Source organism: Bos grunniens, chromosome 13, assembly GCF_055505025.1.
Source record: "Bos grunniens cultivar Pamir isolate PY7600 chromosome 13, Bosgru_T2T1.0, whole genome shotgun sequence".
In the NCBI taxonomy this organism is placed as follows: Eukaryota; Metazoa; Chordata; class Mammalia; order Artiodactyla; family Bovidae; genus Bos; species Bos grunniens.
The window spans coordinates 44,358,778-44,378,540 of NC_141177.1; the positions used below are offsets into that span (position 1 = coordinate 44,358,778).

General features: G+C 50.6%; 1 protein-coding gene across 2 annotated transcripts in view; it reads right to left on the bottom strand.

The window, feature by feature from the left end:
* The window catches only part of SLC24A3 (solute carrier family 24 member 3), a 429,713-nt gene that overhangs the window by 148,489 nt on the left and 261,461 nt on the right, over positions 1 to 19,763 (bottom strand). For both annotated transcript variants that reach the window (XM_086333740.1, XM_086333741.1), the window contains exon 3: positions 17,809 to 17,885. In XM_086333740.1, the coding sequence (XP_086189866.1) occupies positions 17,809 to 17,885 (77 nt within the window). The remainder of the gene's footprint in view (positions 1 to 17,808; positions 17,886 to 19,763) is intronic.

Below are 19,763 nucleotides of genomic sequence, written 5' to 3' on the forward strand. Positions count from 1 at the left end.
CCTTAGTTTCTTCATCTGTAAAATGGAGCAGATTATAGCAAGTGGGTACGTGGTGTTTACTTGTGTCTGTGGTATGAGTACGGATGTCCGTCAACCATCGGAATGGAAAGATCAGTTCAGGGTCCGTACCCACACTGTGACCCTAACAGCTGTGCCCTTGGCAACTTGAAGTCCTGGAGGAAAAGTGTGAGTGGCAGACTCAGCAAGCTCTTGGGCTGTTGGTGTGAAGAGCACACTCACCCACGGGAGCTCCATTGTGGGCTTCCACCCCAGGCTTCTGCCCGGGGCTGCAGAGGGCAGAACGCAGCCTCTGTGCTTGGGCTGCCATCTCACCAGTGACTCAGGGATTCTGACTTATGTTTTCTTTGTTATTGGAATGGACATGTTTTAACTGAACAGCTTGGTCAATTTTGACACCAGAATGTATTTATGGCATCAGTAGAGAACTTGACCAGTACCTCACAAGCCCCCCCAGAGTCACTCAAGCCTAAGATGAACCATTATCCTGACTTGTATCTGTTTTTGTACTTTAATATAAGTAGAATCATACAGTCCACACTCTGTGTCAGACTCAGTACCCCATGTGTGAGGCTCAAACACCCTGTATGTCGTTACCCTGGCTGTGAAGTCTTCCACTGTGTGACGTGAGTGCCATGTACTTATTCCTTGCACTACTGACGGCGCTTTGGCTACTACAAACGGTGCTTCCATGGACATTCTAGTACTTCTGTTTTGTACATAATATACATTTCTGTTGATACCTAGAAGTGGGATTGCTGGGTCACAGAGCAACTCCACATTGCTGTTCAGCTTCTACTACCAAAAAGTTTTACAAAGTGATCGCATTAATGTATAATTCCACCAACAGCAGATGGGAGTTCCAGTTACTCCACATCTTTGGTAACACTTGGGATTTCCAGTCTTTCATTTTAGCCAGGCTGCACCTCTCTGAGGTACATCTAGAAGGATGCCCTGGCAAGAAGCTTCTTTGGGAACTATCTTCAGGGTCTGCTCTCTTTCTGAATAAAGTCTCTATTCCTTGCCCCAACAACTCATCTCGGTATATTAGCATGTTGTGCATACAAGCTTGGTAACCACTGTTAGTTACTCACTCATGTCCGACTCTTTGCAACCCCATGGACTGTAGCCTACCAGGCTCCTCTGTCCATGAGATTTACCAGTCAAGAATACTGGAATGGGTTGCCATTTTCTTCTCCAGGGGAGCTTCCTGACCCAGGGATCGAACCCAGGTCTCCTGTATTGCAGGCAGATGCTTTACCATCTGAGCTACCAGGGAAGCCCTCTGGTAACCACAGTGCACAGGAAAATACTGTTGACTTCCCACGTTCCACTGATGGAGGGGACCATGTACACAGACAGTCCCGAGTGCATTCATGTTTGGCTCCTGAAGGGGTCTTGGTACTAGCACAGGAACATAGGTATCTTTACCTTTCAGGAAATCCAAAGTGCTTGAAAGAAAATGCTGGTCTCACCTGGTCCTCTTCTGTCTGCCCCTGCTGCCTGCCTCCTCTTGAGAAAGGCCGGCATCATCTCTCTTAACAGCCAACACTCACTGAGGACTTGGTGAAGCTGTGGCTGGGCAGTGTTTTATATATATTTTCCACCATCCTCACAGCATCCTCACGAGGTAGGTAATATCATCTTCTTGTCTTTGAGGAGGAAAAACTCACCTCAGGAAGGCCATGTAACAAGTACACAGCTGTGCCACAGGCCTGGGGGGAGGTGGAATTCCGGCACAGGCCTCCTGCTGCCCACCCACCCGGTGCTGTGCAGTCCTGCCCCCCACAACCGACACGAGGTGTGTCCTGAAATCAGAGATCTCGCTGCACTGAAGTGGGTGGTCCACACTACTCTGCTGCAGTACAGGAGGGCGATGTTGACATAGCCCAGCCTCCAGTGGTCATGTTCCATCAAGTCACCACAAACACCAAAGTAGTGCGGACCAACCCCTTCCTCCTGGAGGAATAGAGGGTCAGGTTCCTGTGAGGCTCAGGGCACAACATTTTCCTCAAAGGATCAACCCAGAATCTTGTTTTATGTGCGTTTCTCTTTAAAAACACCTTCCTTAACACATACCCTTGAGTTGTTAACATTGAACTCATGGCCAACACCAGTGTCTCTTGTGCCTGAATGAAGCTCATCTAACACGTGTATTAATATTTTCTCCATCAGGCACATCCCAGCCTTCATGCACAGGAACCCTAGACCGCACTTCAGCATTGTGCTCGGAGGCAAATATAAACAGCAACCTCATCCTCATCCCCTCCTGAAAGCACAAAAATACAGAGAGCGTGGCACAATGCGGGCTGAATGGGATGCTTGTTGACAGTTGCCTCACTCAACCTCAGCTGAGAACAAGCACGTGCAAATATTGCTTTGGGGGCTGCAAATAAATTTTAGCAAGTAGGCGAATCTGCAAATGCAGAATTTGTGAATAATGAGATCAACTGTGTATTTGTTGGTTGATTGATCTAGGGTAAGAATCTTCTTTATTAAGTGCTATGTGCTTGAGCAAACAGTGATCTCAAGTAAAGCACTGAACTAAGCAGAGTGATGGCCATGCCTTGACACTGCTGCAGATCACCAAGAGAAAACTTTCTTCCAAAAACCGCAGAGATCACTAGGAATAGCTGTGCAGTGTCTGCACTGCACAATCCTTTCGGCTGAGGGGAGGCAGCCTAGTTTGGGCTGCTCCACCCAGGAAGGGGCACCATTTTGTCATTTATCCAGAAGTACCATGTTTACCAGTGGTGGCCTCTCAAAGTGCTTCCTGAATGATTTTCTACAAACGTCCCTGGAAACCTATGAGGTCAGCAGGGACAGGTAGCCACGTGCTTGCTTTCCTGTTGGCAATCAAGTGACTTGTCCTACGATATTCTAAGAGTCACTCTTCCAATGCATGTGGTCATTTCAAAGCTGACAAACCAAGGGGTCCTCTGGGCAGTGCCCACCAGTGTAGTGTTTCCTGTACCCAATGGGATGGACCAGTGGAGGGCCAAGGCTGCCTGCCACCTGCCAGCTCAACTGTTTGCTCCATTTGGGGGTTCACTCTTGATGCTGCCATGCCTTCAACATGACTGGAGAAGCATAGGGCGGTGACAGCAAATGGCTGAGGCCGGCACATGATACAGTCTCTAGCTGATCAATTTCCATCCAGGCCTAGGATGATATAAAGATCTGCCCACAGGTGACCAAAGCCCAGTGTTTCCCACAGAGCTCGGTCATTTCTACATAGGCCTACAGATTCTGAGCAACGTGTCTAACAGGACATGGACAAAGCTGAACCCCAAACCCCAAGTGACCCCCCATTCTGCCTGCCTGGTGATTGCTGCTCCCTCCTCCCATGACACCAGCATCCCTGCTGACACCCTACTGCTGCCTGCACAGACACCATGGAGATGCATCCACCCCAGGCCTCCTCCTCTTTCTGCCGTGCAGCAGATGTTAACCTTCTTCTCAGAGCTGTGCAGCTCATGTTAACCTCCCCCGTTCAGAGATGCTCATGAAGCACCTCTGCGTGTGCCCCACCCCATTTTGCTGCAGCAACATAAAGAACCAAACTTTGTCCTGGAGTGACTACGGGAGCATTCCCAGTTGTCTCTGGTGTGCTATCATGCTGAGAATCCTATTTTATTGATAGAGAAAAGTTGAGACTCACCTCTTGTGGGGTCATGGAGAAGTGGATTCTAAGGTGGTTTTGCTCTTGTATAATCTCAATTAGCTGGCCCTCCATGTCCTGACACCCCAAACAAACATGCCATCTAGGTCCAAAACCCTTTTTCTTTGTTCCACACACAGATTCAACAAGAATGCCAGCCCTGTTCTCCCAATCAAATCACCTCTCCAAAGACCCTCCTGCCTAGAAATGTGGAGCCTCCACTTTCTGGAACTTGTTTCTCCTTGGCTGAGGATCCAAGGGAGCTGCTTGGTGAATTGCCTTTACCAACGGGATATGGCAGAGATGATACCATGCCAATGGGGAGCTTAGGGCAGCTTCTGATTATCTCATGGGACATTTCTAGCTGCCATGTGAAGAAACCTAGGCTAGTTCCCTGGAGGATGATACAACATGTGACCCCAGCTGATAGCCAGTCATCTGCCCAAAGACAGGCACCTGGCTGCTGACAACTGATGAGAGACACACAGGGAAGCCTAGCCAAGACTGGAAGAACCACCTGGGTAAGCCCTGCCCAAATTGTTGACCCATAGAACCATAGCTAAATAAGTGGTTGCTTATATAAGCTACTAAAACAGAGGTTCCTCTGTTACACAGCAGAAGCTTACTGATGCAATATCATTCATTTAGAGCTAAGATCATTAATGGGCCCTGACGGTGGTTAGTCATCATTACTCAAAGTAGGACTTTAGCAAACTGTAAAGTACTTGTGAAAGAAGAATTCTGTGATCAGCTTTGAAAGCCATGCTATTACACTTCCCATATGGAGATTCATGGCCCAAATTTGCATATTAAAAGTTTGTGAGAAACCCTGCATTTAGCACATAGTCAGACAATAACTTAGCATTTCTGTTCCCGATCAATAAAGGAGCCTTGATTTCCAACCTGAAGACCACAGATCCTCTGAGAAGCCCAGATGATTGTACTGGGGTCAGGTGTTAACCTGGAGATGGTGGCAGGTGGTTGCGACACCTCTCCAATGGGAACCAGGTGTCCCTATGCTATGGAATAGATGGTGTCTCTGCTCTTGGCTCCTGACCACCTGGAGGCTTCCTTGTACCTGCTGAGGCTGCAGGACAGGCCACCAAGAGGGCACATGAAGCAGCTTCCAGAAAGAACTGAAATAAGACAAGTGCTGCCTCCAGAAGGTGGATGAGCTGCCTGGAAGTCGTTGCCAAAATCCTCTATTTACAGAAAATGGCACTTTGTAAATACCAAGCTGTGCTATTTATGTAGCTGTTTCTCATCAATATATGTGGGAATTCTGCAATTATCACGAGTGCTCTTCAAAGGCTTCCGGAATTGCAGACAAATGAGGGTCACAGATAGAGTCAGCTGAGCCCCGCAAACCCTATGCCCCCGGCTCCTGCTCTTTCACATGGCTTGGCTGCTGGTGAAAGAGCAAAGGGCAGGGCAGGGCCAGGCCAGAGCCATGACCAGGGTCTAGCCAGATGGCCCCTCTCCTTGGGGCATGGATGGGGGAGTAATGTGGGCGGAAACAAGGCACTCAGGAATCTGGACATGGAGGGATCAGTCCAACAATGACCAGCCCACCCTGGTGCTGGACACAAGGCTGGTGACACTGCCCTGCAGCATGGCCACAGTCCCTGTGTCCACCCTACAACCCCTGGGTCCTCTGGCAGCTTAAAGAACTGGGAGGTTTCTAGAGCTGTGCCCAGAAATAAGGCTTTGGAAACTATCAAACACTGTGCCTACTGACCATGCCTGGAGTCACTTCCAATGTCATCACTCACATCGTTGCCATGGAAGGAGACTTCCCTCCCCATCGCCCACCAACTCAGGAGCCCTGCACCTGGCTCCAAGCCCAGCCGTCAATCCTGCGCTCTGTGCCCTGGGCAAGTTGCCTGATTCCTCTGTGCCTCAGTTTCCTCACCTGCGAAAAGAGGAAGTAATCCCTGCGTCCCAGGTGTTATGTCATGGGACCCTCTCAGAGTCTTAGTGACCCATCTACAAAGCGGGAACAAGATCGGCTCCTGCAGGAGAAGCTGATGAACACGCAGCTCTGAGCGTCTCATCCTTCATTTTCGTGCCATGTTCCCAGCACGAGTCTTATATTTGTCAGCCCCCTGGGAGGGGAGGACCACCTCCCATCCTGCACTGCTCACTGACAAATCTCTCCATCAACATGTCTTCATTTGATTGAAGCTGAGGTAATTATGCAACACTGGTCTCAACATGGTGTCAGCAATTTGCTTCTTTGGGCTGTTTGCTCTGCTAAACCTCAGTCTGTTCATTTATCTAAAATGGGAGGATTAAGGTGGAAGGAAGGTGAGAGGAAGATGCTGGCATGCTCCTCCCACTGTGGGAGATCTGCAGCCAATGTCTGTCCCCCACCCCCAGCCTTTACCTTCATGGCCTGGAGTGGACCAACTGGATGCCCTGTTTGTGCAGCATGGGTGCACACAAGCCCTGGTGCTCTCTGCCACTCTCCCTTGTCAGCATCTTAATGGGAGAGAATAAATTCCTATCTACTTCATTTTCTGAGCTTCTGGGAGATTCCTGATGCACTTGGACCACTGCCGGGTACACTGGTGGCTGAAAAAATGACACGAGGTATCCCCTGTTACCTTGTGACTGATCTTCAGCTGAGCAATGAACACTGGGGGACCTTCTTTCTGCTTGGCTCCCACCCTGATGCCCTGGACTCGTGCACAGACCACTGGCCAAATGAGGCTGGAGTGGTCTAGCATCTGGCCCTTTGCCATGAATATTACTTGGGGGCAGTGGTGGCTCTTGACTCTCTGCAGGAGTCCTGTTCCACATATGGAGCAGCTGCCCACTTTTGTTCTGCCCACACTGGTCATGTGACTTGATCTAACCCCAGGGGCCATGGAAATGAGCCTGTTCTCTTGTGATATGAAGGCACAGAGCCTCGGAGAGTGCCTGTCTGTACGCAAGCCCAGAGCTTAAGCTCCCAACCCCAACCTGCCGAGTTTCACTTAGGCAATATTGATACTCCTGTGTGTTTCCAGGTAGCACAGGCTCGTCAGAAGGGGCTGAGTCCCAGGAAATTGGACAGTGTCATGCCTGACCAGAGACGGGAGTCCTTTTGTCTTTTACTGCACCAATTGTGGCTCCTGGAATTAGACTGGACCTTGAGAATTTTTTTTCACTTATAGCTGAAGAGGCCAAAATATGAGAAAGGCTAGTGACTTTCTCAAGGTCGTAGAGCTGAACAGTGGTAGCCCTGGGACAGACTGGCCCACCACCACTGAGTCATCCTACAGTCAACACAGTAGTGACATCCTCACCAGCCACACTCTTTCTCCTTTGGTGAATGGTGCCATCGCCCATTTACCCCAAAGACAAACAGAGAGAGACCCTCTGCACTCAGTTGGTTTGAAGACATTCAAAGCAGCACAGCTCTCCTGCCAGTGTTCAAAGACTCTATCTCATTATTAGAAAGATCACAACGGGAAACATTCCAGTCTCTGCCACATCTCACAGTGCAGGACACCCCTTCCCCTCCCTTCCCTGAATCTCCATGTCAACACCATCATTAAGCCACACAGAGACGAATACACTCACAGAAGAGCTTTTCCCTTCCTATCAGTTTTTATTTTTTTAAAAAAGACAAGGACCAGCTAATTTTATAAGGGATGACACAGTAAATCATCTCGTTAGTCATCCTGAGTTCTTTCCAGTTTGAACAGACTACTCTCTGAACTGACTTGTCTATTTACTATAGCAAGGGAGACAAGAGGATTCACTTTTTGCCATTTTTGGTATAGAAAAATCTGGTTTCTTTGCTAGCAAAGAGTGGAGCAAAACGTTCAGGCAGTGGCTAGTCATGGAGTATTCACACGTGAGAACCGAGGCATGTGTAGACACTGCACACGGCAGCAGGATGGAGGGTCGATGTGGAATCAGAGGAAGGGGTGCACCCAGGCACCCCAGGTGCGATGAGCTTGAAATGACTGAGGAACACGAGGAAGGTCTGAGGGTGGGAGTGTACTCGGGGTGGGGAGAGTAGGACATGGATGTGGAGAGGTGGGCAGACACAGAACGTGCAGGCCAATCCCCACATATATCATTAAAGGACTGCCTGGACCACTGTGTGGGACGTGGACATGAGGGGAGATCCTGGTCCAGGGGAGGGTGATGGCAGCCTGGACAATAGCCATGCCAGTGAGGATGGAGAGGAGATGGGGATAAGACACAGTTTGGAGGTGGAAAGGCCAGGATGAGCTGATGGCGGTGGGGTAGGAGGGAAAGAAGTCAAGGCTGATTCTATGATTCCAGCCTGAGCAATTCAGTGGATGTGTTTCTGAGATGGCCAATCTAAGGGGCAAGAGGGTTTGTTGTCTTTTAAAAACCCATGGCTCCATTTCAAACTATATTCCAACTCCATATCAATCTACACTCCCTCTTCAATGGAGTGCTGAGTTGCCAAGGGAGAAATTAAACACACTCACACACACACTCCTTTATCCAGAATCCCACTTTAAGTAATTGTGCCTAAGATGGTAAAATGTCTTTCCTATTGCCTTTTAAAAGAGGGTTATGGTATCCATAGATAAGCATCTGTGTATGTCATGTGTGCACTCAGACGGATGTGCACACATCCAGCCTGGGGATAAAATTGCCCTCTGGGACTCGTCCTCTGCAGAGGAGAGTAATAGGTTTTGCCTCAAGCCAACCCTGTGAAACAGAAAAGCAATGAAGTCAGATGAAGCTGGGCCTGTGTCCAGGAGAGGATGAGAGGGCCAGCACGAGCCAAAGCTGCTGGTCCCATCACAGTTTCAGATACTGAAAACCACTCTGCTAACTGCGCTCATCCCTCTAGTTCACAGCACTGAGGAAAAGACAGCTTTAACAAGTTCAAGAGGAGAAAAAGTAGATCCTCAGGCTCCTACCTTTGTATGTAAAATGAGATCCATCAAAGCACTAATAACATAGCAGACAAGACAGACTCCATGTTTACCTTTGGAATCCACTCCCAGGGCAGGAGAGGGCCTTGTATTCTGAGAATGCATCACGAGAGTCCATGAAGAGCATCCCCAGCCATGGGCCAAGGATGAGGCCACAGGTGGACCTAATTTGCATTCTTGCTTTGTCATTTCCAGGCAAAAGAGCCTTTCATCATGAAATCTATTTGCAAATAGCTCCTAGTATTCTTGGGAGTAAGATGAAGCAAGCCTTAGGAAACAAGACTTTCAGAGAGAGTGTCACAGGTGTCCCAGGAGTGGAGGACACACACCCATTGGATTAGGAGTTGGGTAGGTGGGTGCCATCTTCGTCCCTGGGCTGACAGTGAGAGGCAAGTTCGATGGCTGACAGTTCACTCCAAATATCCCCTAAACCAGCTCCCTGGGATCTGGTTCTAAATTCCCCAATGAAAGAGGGGCCACTTATTGAAAGGGCAATTTATCTTTGGTGTTCCTTAAGATTCCTTAAGTGTAAGAACAAGAGAGGACTGCTGCTGCTGCTAGGTCGCTTCAGTCGCGTCCGACTCTATGCGACCCCAGAGACGGCAGCCCACAAGGCCCCCCCAGCTAGCAATGGGAACAGTTCTGGAAACTCTTCAGGAGCTTCTGAAGAGGGTGAGAAGCTCTTGGGATCTCAGGGAAGCAGGGGTAGGGGGAGATGTGGCAGAAGAATCTGGCTCCGTCCTCACTGTGGCCCCCCAGGTTGAATGGGCTTAGCCAAAGCTACACCCCAAACCCACCTCTGCCCACTCCTTAACTGAGAATACATTTGGGTGGTTTTCATACTCAGGCACCAGCTTCAGCTGCTGAAATAACATCTCAGCAGACAGAGGCCAATGCTTCAGGGAAAGAACACTGTGATTGTCACCAATGACGTGTTTGTTCAGATGCTACATGTTGGAGCACATGTTCAGAAAGGACTCTGAGTCCTTGTGAAATTGGGAAACAGACACAGCTCTGTAGGGGCTACAGACATAGCTCGCTGGGGCTCTGCAAAGCCCAAGCTACCTAACAGCACCAACATCGTGGAGACAAGGCATGTAACTGGAGTCGGTGGTTTCAGAGGAAAGATACTGTAAAATTGTAGTCGGTATAGAATATTGTTCACTTTGGGACTGTTGGCAATGTCATCTCAGAGGAACACATAAATTAAGTTTGCCTTGTAGGTAACAAAATAAAGAAAATAAAATAGAGTGGGGACAAGTGGACCAATAATAATAAATTACTATCAATAATGACAAAATATTGATAGATAAATAAGACGAAGAGCAGCATACAGTAGGCTGCAGGTGTCCGGTCCTGATAGGTAAATATTTGGTATCTAAGCAATGTGCCTGCTCTCTCCCATCACCAGTTGGGGCTCCTCATTAGATCAAAGATAACACTGTCTGCTCCAAGCTCATTCTCTAAGCTTCTCTCTATTGCACTGGGTTCAGGATGTGAACCAAAGAGACAGTAGATGAACACCTGTAGCGTCTGTCCAGAAGGGGCTGGGTTCTCATAATTTTGCATCTTCTATAGCCTCATGGGTTTCAGAGAGAGAACAGATGTGCATAATAATAATGGTTGTTGTTTACTCAGATTGTGTGTGACTGTTTGGTGACCCCATGGACTATAGTCCACCAGGCTCCTCCGTCCATGGGATTTTCCAGGCAAGAGTGCTGGAGTGGATTGCCATTTCCTTCTCCAGGGGATCTTCCTGACCCAGGAATCGAACCCGGGTCTCCTGCATTGCAGGCAGACGCTTTACCGTCTGAGCCACCAGGAAGCTAATAATAATGGTAGGTAATATCTATTCAGCCTTTTCCCTAGAAGCAGAAATAGATTCCAGGATTCTAGTGCAAGCCTTTTAGCTGCGAGGGAGGAGTCTCAGAAAGTGACCCCCCTCCAATCCAGAAAAGAGCAGGAAAATAGATCAGGGAGGAAGGGGCGGCTGATCCAGTGTGTTATCCGTAAGATGCTGGAAAGGCACCTGCTGGGGCACCTGGGGGAGACAGGGCTGAATGTGTTTCCCTGTGCACATCGGAGGCATAAGGGAACAAAGGTATTTATCCATCAACCCCTCTCTGACTGAGGGCTACTTCTGGGGGTTGATAATTTCCTGGCACTTCTGGGCTGCCCTGCATTCTGGTAGAACAGGCTCTGGGGATCAGCAAAACCCTGGACTCATGGGAGCAGGGAACTGGGGTTCAGGCAGGCACACCAAGCTATAAATACTAAGTGGGTACAGGGGGCCTTATCCCAGCAGCGCCAGATACTCTACCAAGAGCTCTGCCCACATGCCTTCATATGTTCCTGAAAGCAGCCAGATTCACCTCCAGCGACTGACAGGGAAGATGAAGCTTGACCAGGCAAAGCAGATCGCCCATGGCTATGCGCCTAATCAGTAGAAAAGCCAGGACCGACACTCAGGTGGGTTTCACTCAAAGGGTACGCTCTAAGCCACCACCAGGCTTTATATCCAGCTTGAGGTCCTGGGGAACCAGCCACTGGCCAACATGTGTGCCGCCCGTGGGGCCTGATGGTCAGACTCTGGCTGTCTGAACTGGGTCTCACGCAAGGAGAGGAGTGAGTAACTTAAGATCTTTCGAAACATAATTTACCCTCTTTGTGCTAATCCTCTCTGGACACCAGTTTTAGCTTTGTGTTGACACTGACAAATTAAGGACATGCTCAGCACTTTTGCAAAAGTAAACAGGAAATTCCACAAGCTCTTCTAATCATTTTTCTCTTCCAGGGTGAAATCCCTTAACTAAACACGTCTGCCTGGCCAGAGAGTTGTTGCCAGGACCTTGCTGACCAGATCCTGTGGGTCCCGTTATACGTCGAAACCCCTGTGGCAGCTCCTCTCTAAGGACCCTGGCCTTGGAGCTATAGAAAGGCCTCTGGGCCCCCGTGTCCTGGTGTTCATGAGGATGGGGCCGGCTCCCAGTGGGTCTGACTCTGGTCCTTTGTGGTGGGCTAAGCACAGGTGAGCCACCCTTAGAGAGATGTACGGTGAGGAGAAGGTAAGGACCAAAACACCTAACATTTCTTGAGCATCTACTATGCACTCCCACTTTATAGATGTGGAAATCGAGGCCAGGAGAAGTTCTGTGACTTGTTCCAAAGCCCCTAGCACTTTGGTGATACACAAGCTCTCCTGCTCCTAATCTGGGTATCCTTCTCTCTCATCAAACATCTCATCTTGCAAAATAGGTTAATTGTCTAGCTCAGGGAACTATAGTCAATATCTTATAATAACCTATAAGGGGAAATAATTTGAAAAATAATATGTGTGTTTATGTAAAACTGGATCACGTTGCTGTGCACCTGAAATATTGTAAGTCAACTATACTTCAATAAAAATATATATTAAGAAAAAAGAAGCCTATACATAACCCCACCCCCCCACACACACAAAAATCCCATCTTGGATGCCTGGTGGCCTGTAAGTGCCTTCTACGCATTGTGTGTGTATGAGTTGCTAAACCCAGGCCATCGCTTAGATGCCAAGGGTAAAGGAGTAGCGCCTCTTTCCTGGAGACCTTTTTTCCCGACCACCTCTGCTTTGTGATTTTGAGTTGACAATGCAAGAAAAAGGAGGGATGATGGTCAACTAGAATCTCTAGGTCTTCTAGGGAACACCCTGCCATGCACGCATGCTCAGTTGCTCAGTTGTGTCCAACTCTTTGCAACCCTATATGGACTGTTCCTCTGCCTATGTGATTTTCTAGGCAAGAATACTAGAGTGGGTTTCCATTTCCTCCTGAGGTTACTTAATTTATATTAATGAAAATAAAATAAAATTTAAAGTCAGACTAACCTCTCAGTTAGACTAACCAAGTTTCAAGGGCTCAGTAGCTCACATGGCCAGCAGCTCCCTTACTGGACCAAGCAGAGAGAGAACAACTTCATCAGCGTTAGAAGATTTGAGATAGCACTGTTTTATAGACTTAAAGTGTTCAGTCTCAAGAGCAAAAAAGGAAAGGAATGACCTTGGAGAGACAAAAACCACCCCCCCCTGCCCCCGGGGCTGAGGTGGAGCTTTGATGTACAAAGCTGCCTCTCCAAGTAGGGGTGGGGGCAAGAAGGGCCCCTTCCACATTCTACTGGCACCCTGGCCCCTCTGACCACTGAGAACTGGCTTGTGCATCAATTAGTTTATTCTTTGGCTCTTAACAAAAGCACTCTGAGCCTCAGGGAGGGGAGAGGATCCAAGGACACGATTCCTTAAGATATTATGATTAAACAGAAGACTGGAAGCAGCCAAGGCCCCAGGGAAAAGATATCCGCCCTGTAAGGCTCCTTCCAGAGCCCCTCCCCCAGGACGGAAAGGGGACTGAAGCTCGGAGGAGGCAGGGAGAGGAGGAGAGAGCTCCCCACCTGGGATGGGCTCTCCCCGTTCTTCAGGAACACGTCAAAATTAGCCTTCACCCTGCTCCACGTTGGGGGTGAAGTTGGAGTTGGAATTCAGGCTACAAAGCCAAGACTTCCTTTGGGATCTGTCCGCCCTCCTGTGCTTCAATCACCCCAACTAAGGAAGACTGACTGAACGTATCCTGATCAACATTAGAACAGACGGTGAAGCAAGTTCTCAGACAAGTGTGTTTTCCTGGGGATATTCACTGTTGATAGAAGTTTGCAGATGACAGATTTCCACTCTACCAGGAGCTTCCCAGGTGGCTCAGTGGGTAAAGAACCTGCCTGCAATGCAGGAGATACGGGTTCAATTCCTGGGTTGGGTAAATCTCCTGGAGGCAGGCACAGCAATCCACTCCAGTATTCTTGTGGAGACAAGAATCCCATGGACAGAGGAACCTGGCAGGCTACAGTCACAGAGTCATACATGACTCAGCACAGCACAGCACAAGGAACCCCTGGGTAAATAAGGTAGGAAGGAATCTTTGTCTAGTGGAATCTCAGGGCTGAAGGTTTCTGACAGCCTCAAAACCCGGAAGAACCAAGGAAAATTAAAGTCACAGTGCGGGGAAAGTTTAACCAGAAATGGCTGCTTGATTTCCACAAAGCTCACAAAAAGGAGGGAAGTATAAAAAAAAAAAAAAATGAAGGCAAGCTTGGACAGGGAAGATTAAAGTGTAGTTTCTGAGAGTCAGAGCATCTGTGACCAAGGGCCAGCACCAGGCCAAGGGCAGGGGCTGTGCGGAAAGCCTCCCATGAAAAGCAAACTCACGATGTCCGTGTGCGACGGGCTGTGTGAGCTTAGCTGTGAAGCTTAATCAGGTTTCGGGACACGTGCTAAAAGGCCTGGGTGCTCTGGTGGAGATCCCAAATCACTGCCAGCTGGTCCCTGGGGTCCTCTCTGGGGCAGCCTGGGTGACAGGGCACAACTCTGGGACCCTCCCGAAGAGGGCCTGCCACCCCTCACTGGAGGAGGCCGGATGACGTAAACAGCCATTTATGATGCCCTGAGGGCTGTTCGTCAGGGTACCTGGGACCCCAGCCACATGGCCCTGAGCCGACCTCCGGCCTTCCTGGACCTCTGTGCCCTGGCAGGGGAGAAGAGTGCTCTGGGTTGCCTCTGGCCATGCCTGACCCTATTCCCCAGGCAAGGAGGGACCACTTCCAAGCCAGTGCCTGAGTCACCTCCTGGGGCCTCCCACCCTGCAGACCATAGTTTCCACTCCCTCTAGGTCCCGAACTCCAGGGTCTACATCTTCCATCGCAGGTTTCTGCTTCCTGCCTGGAATTCCCTTCCCTCTTCTCCTTTGGAAAACACCTGCCCACTCTTCAAACCCATTCCGCTGTTGGAGCCTTCATTTCACTCCTCCTGCCCTGGGGGGACCATGGCCGCACTAACATGCAGCGGGAGCCATCCAGGGGGGATCTGCCTCCAATACAGCGGGCTCCTGCAGAACAATACAGCGGGCTCCTGCAGAACAATACAGTGAGCTGTGACCAGACTGTTAGAAGGGTCCAGCCTGGTGCCACCATCCTGCAGGGGCTCAGAGATGCTTCCCAGAAGGCTGAGAGCAGGACTTTATATGTAGCTCCTACAGCTCTGACTTATGCATTTAACTGTTTCCTACTGGTGACAGGGATGACTCAGGTTAGCCCTGGCAGCCTTTCCTACACTCAACGATGTAATCTGACAATTCTTGAGCTTCAGGTGTGCTGGGTGCCATGGTGGGTGGAGCTTGTCCCAGTGCTGAACAAGTTGGGACTGAGTAGCTTTTGTTTTGTGATGTCCAGACACTACATGAGTGTTTCCTGTGAGGCTCGTGTGACGCTGCAGAAGGAGGGTGGAATGGGTTATATTTCTGAGGTTGGACAATATAAACTTGTTCCCTGACCCTGAGGAGGCCACCAGCAGGCCCAGCCTGACTAAATGCAGCAGAGGGGCTCCTCCTCTCCCGAGCCTAGGACCCCTGCATCACCTGCCTGCATGTGGATCCCCCAGGCAGCAGGTTGGGCTTCTCCACTGGGGTCTCCTCCCTCTGAGAGGCAGGTTGGGGAGGAAGCCTGAGTGGGCCTTGGCTGCAGACACAGGCTGTTTGGGTGGAGAATTCTGGAATTCCAGGTGCTGGAGCATGGTCTTCAAGGGGTGAACACTGACTTTGGCCCCTAGACTCCTTGCCCTGTGGTTTCCACAATGCAGGGCGCAGGGCAGGGCAGGCTGTGGCATAAGACACCAGTAATGACAAAGTGTGAGGCTGCAGGTTTATATCCACTCCTCTAGGCAAGGTGGGGTAGAAGGCAATGGCAACTCACTCCAGTACTCTTGCCTGGAAAATCCCATGGACCGAGGAGCCTGGTGGGCTGCAGTCTGGGGGGTCGCTACGAGTCGGACACGACTGAGCGACTTCACTTTCACGCATTGGAGAAGAAATTGGCAACCCACTCCAGTGTTCTTGCCTAGAGAATCCCAGGGACGGGGAGCCTGGTGGGCTGCTGTCTATGGGGTCGCACAGAGTCAGACACGATTCTTCAATTCTTCAGCAGCAGCAGCAGGCAAGGGGGAAAAAAAAGTACCTTTAAGCAAAGGCCGGAATTATCCTGCTTTGTCTATTTAGCTTTCATGCCTGCCTGGGAACTCACTGCCACAGATGGCATAGGCCTTACGGGACCCTTGGCTCATGAAGGACAAGGCAACGTACCTTCCTCTGCCTTCAGCTGGGTTCAGAGGATCCCGGGGCTGGGGGGAGTGGAGGAGGGTGGAAGGGCCCTGCCTTTGGCTGCGACAACACCCTGTGGGAGACGGAAGTTTGTGCTGTTTGGGCTGAGAGTGGAAACCTCATCTCTCAGCTGTCAAGGCCATCAGGGCGCAGAGGCAGCCGGGAGTCCCAGGTCTGATGCAGTGCCTCGGTCTTCTCAGCCTAGCAACGGGGAAGGTTCCCTGGTGCTGGGGTGGCAGCTGGCATCCATAGTAACTGTTCTGTGCCCGTGACTCTCCTGATGGGCAGGAGGGCTGCAGAGGCTGTTTTATCATTTGGGGCCCCTCGAGCCTTTTTTTAAGTGGATGGTTTAAGGGGTTGGGGTAAGTGGGGAAAGACTTGTAGAGTTGATGGCTTTCATTAGGAAAGGAGTCATGCTTAGGCAGCTTATGGGGCCAGAGGGTAAATATATTGCCAGAAGTCGCTCACAAAGCAAGGACAGCAGAACCAGGATCTACCCCACATCTGGTCTGACTCCAGAGCCCATGCTGTGGATGGAAAAATAAGGTTTCTGTCCCCTTCCCTGAGTTATGGTGGGCATGTGACTGCAATAGAGGCTGGCAGAAATGACTTGTGTGACTTCAGAGGCTGTGCCACTCAGGCCATGGGCTTCCTCCTTGTCACCGCAACCCTCCCTCTGCAAGCCCTGGGCTGCCACCTGGAGCCATGCTGGAGGGGCCACACAGAGGTGCTCCAGTTGACAGTCCCAGCTGAGCTAGTCCTCCGGGCACTGCAGCCCAGACACCAGACATGGGAGTAGACGAGCCTTCTTCAAGGGGTCCTCCAGCAGCAGTGGCTCCAGTCCCAGCCATCAGTGCCACCACCAGCCATCCAAGTCTCCCATCCTGGGCCCTGGATCCCGGGGTGCAGCACCCACCTCTGTGCCCTTTCTGAACTATTGATCCCTGCAACTGATAAGCAACAGGATGTAGTTATCTGATATGTCACCCAATTCAGAGAAAGTTTCACAGCAATAAATAACCAGAATGGAATCAAGAGCACGCAGGCGGAGCCCATGCCATGGAGATGGGAAAGAGCACTGATGTGTCTAGTGGAGAATGTGCCCCGAGTCTTAGTTCTGCAGCTACTTCTTCAAGACAGAGCCACCTCTGCCCCCCGCCTCCCCCCGCCCCCCGCCCAACTCTCTGGATGGGGACAAGGAAAATCAAAAGCCTTCCATCCACTGGGCCTGTGGATGAAGTGCTAGGCCAGGGGTGGAGATTAAGAGCCAGAATACATTTTCATGGACCACCTACTACGTGCCAGACACTGCCCCACCACACGACAGGAAGAGGTCTCGGAGGAAGCCACATGCAAAACTACATCCCTGTTCTCATTCCAGCTGTGCACAAAACTACATCCCTGTGGGAGAGAAGGTGACGAGCAATAAGCAAAGAACTAGATAATATTATGTCACAGGGTACTTAGCGCTGCAGAGAAAAGTAAAGCCACGTGAAGACAGGAAGTTTACAGAGGCAGGTTGGGGAAGGACGGACTCCCAAAGAAGGTAGCATTTCAGCAGAGAGAATCCCAACTCTGTTTGACCCCAGAGCCCACACCCTGGGCATGGGTATCGGGGAAAGAAAATGTCCATGTAGCCCCTAGCGTACACACCTGTGGCCTCTTAAAGACAGGACCTTTGGATACACAGTACCGTATATATAAGACAAACGAGAAGAATCGGCTGTAAAGCACAGGGAACTATACTCGATATCTTGTAATAACAACCTAGAACGGAAGAGGACCTGAAAAAGAATATGTACACACACACATATAATTGAATCACTTTTCTGTACACCCAAAACATTGTACATCAACTACACTTTGATAAAAAACTCCTTTTAAAAAGCACGTTTGTTGATCACCTGTTTGGGGCTCACAGACCCCACAGCAGGTGTGTGAACAGGAGGGGAAACCCTTCCCCTCCTTTCCCCTCCCTCGCCCTCCAACTCCCCCCTTCCAGGCTCTCCCCCAGGCCCCGCAGCGGGGCCATCAGCAGGGTACTTACGCAAAGCACGTGAAGGACCACCGCGCCCTGTCTTCGGTCCTCATTGGTGAAGATGTCATTGGGGAACTCGTGCAGGGCTGCGGGATGGAGAGAGAAGAGCAGCTCAGTACACACAGGTGACAACATTTCAGAACAGGAAGCCTTCAGAGCACTGCCTTCTTCAGTCTACTGTGAACTTGGATGAAGAAAAATGACATTTGTAAGTTCAAAGTTCACAAATCTCTAACTGGGAACTTGGTGATTCCTCCTGATAAGAATAGAGGCAACAAATCTCAGCCATGTTAGAAACATGCAGGGCTGTGACCCCAGCAGACACGCTCAGGACCCACGGTCCTACCATCTGCCTGGCTCCCGCTCACCCCCTTCAACACGGGGGCAGCGTGGAGATCACCACTTATGACCAAGGTTCATGAGGACACCTGGGAACCACTACTGTGCAGGTCTGTGTTCTAACACCCTGACAACTTCATTCCAGTGCATCAGTTTCCTTCTGCAGCATCACACGTCCTTGCAAATACTGAAATGTTTCTCACAAGCAGAGGTCTGCGGGCTTCAAGGACTACCCGGGGGTCCGTGGCACATGCAGGGTTAAGTCTTTGCTCTGAACTGTCTGACTGGCCCTCTTTTCCTTGTCCTGCTCTTGCCCTGGCCAGGGCCCCCTTGGCCTCTTAGACTCCCTCCTCCTGCCTCCTACTTCTATACCACATTGCCCTCTGCTTCCTGGGAAGTCCAGTGCAGGGCAGAACACATAAGAAATGTTCTTTTCTGCCCACTTTCCAAACCCAGGACACGGGTGGCTGCTGTGCGGAACCCTGCAGGGCAGGCCTGTCCCTCAACCCCCTGGCCCAGGTTTCCCAGCACTGTCTGCCCCCCACCCAGGGGCGCTTGAATCTGGCCAAAGCGGCACCCTACTCCATGGTTCTGAAGACAACAGGCATTGCCCATAGCTGCACTGCTCCTTCCTGATGTGCCCTGGGGATGGGCTGGCTGCAGTGGGTAGAGACAGAGGCTCTGACAGCAGGACATCTGCACAGGTTTGGGCAGAATTCACAGCAGCATACGCAGTGACCTCTGCTCCCGGCCAGCCGGCACCCACCCTCCCTGCACTTGACACCCACTATGCCTCCGACCCTCCCAGAAAGCTGTTGCTTCTGGACTGTAGACGAGGAACCCAGCGGCAGCAGGACCAGACGGTGTGCTGGAGCATCCACAGGGAGGGCCATGCACCCAGGAGACCAGCCCATGACGCCCTCACAGCTGTGACCTCTTGGCTCCTGGCACGGCTTGCCCATCTTATTTCACCTGGTGACCTCTTCCTTCTGGGGGGCTTCTTCCTAGTGGGGACCTGATCCAATCTAAATTCAGCCCCCACACACCAGAGGAGCAATCTGTGCAGCTGCCATGGGGCTTTTCAGTGCTGGGCAGTCAGGGGTAAATGTGACCAATCCATTTCCCACCTTCCTCCAGAGGTAGAGATGGGCCAATATGCAGGTTACTGTATCCATCAGGACAGCCTTGGGAAACTGAAGCCAGGGTCTGCCTTGTGATGGGCATCATATAAAACCGCCATGCGTGGGGACCACTTACCATCAACGAGGAGGACGAGGGATGTGAGGGGCATCAAGGTGCCCCTGCCACTGATACATGGAAGCCAACCACTGCCTTCCCTCCTGCCCCTCCTGTTGAGAGCAGCAGATGGAGGGAATGAAGGCCATGGTGCAGGCAACCCTACCAGTCTGCAAGATGCCCACACCGTGCCTGCTCCATCATCCTTGCCTCTCTACCAGAGCCCCCAAGAATGGTTTGATCAAGGGCACCATGTCAGTAAGTGACACATTTTTATGTTTTGAATCGAGGCGTTTTGAAGGACTATTGCTAATGCTGAAGTTTCAATACCTTGGTCAGCTGATGCAGAGTCAACTAATTGGAAAAGATCTTGATGCTGGGAAAGACTG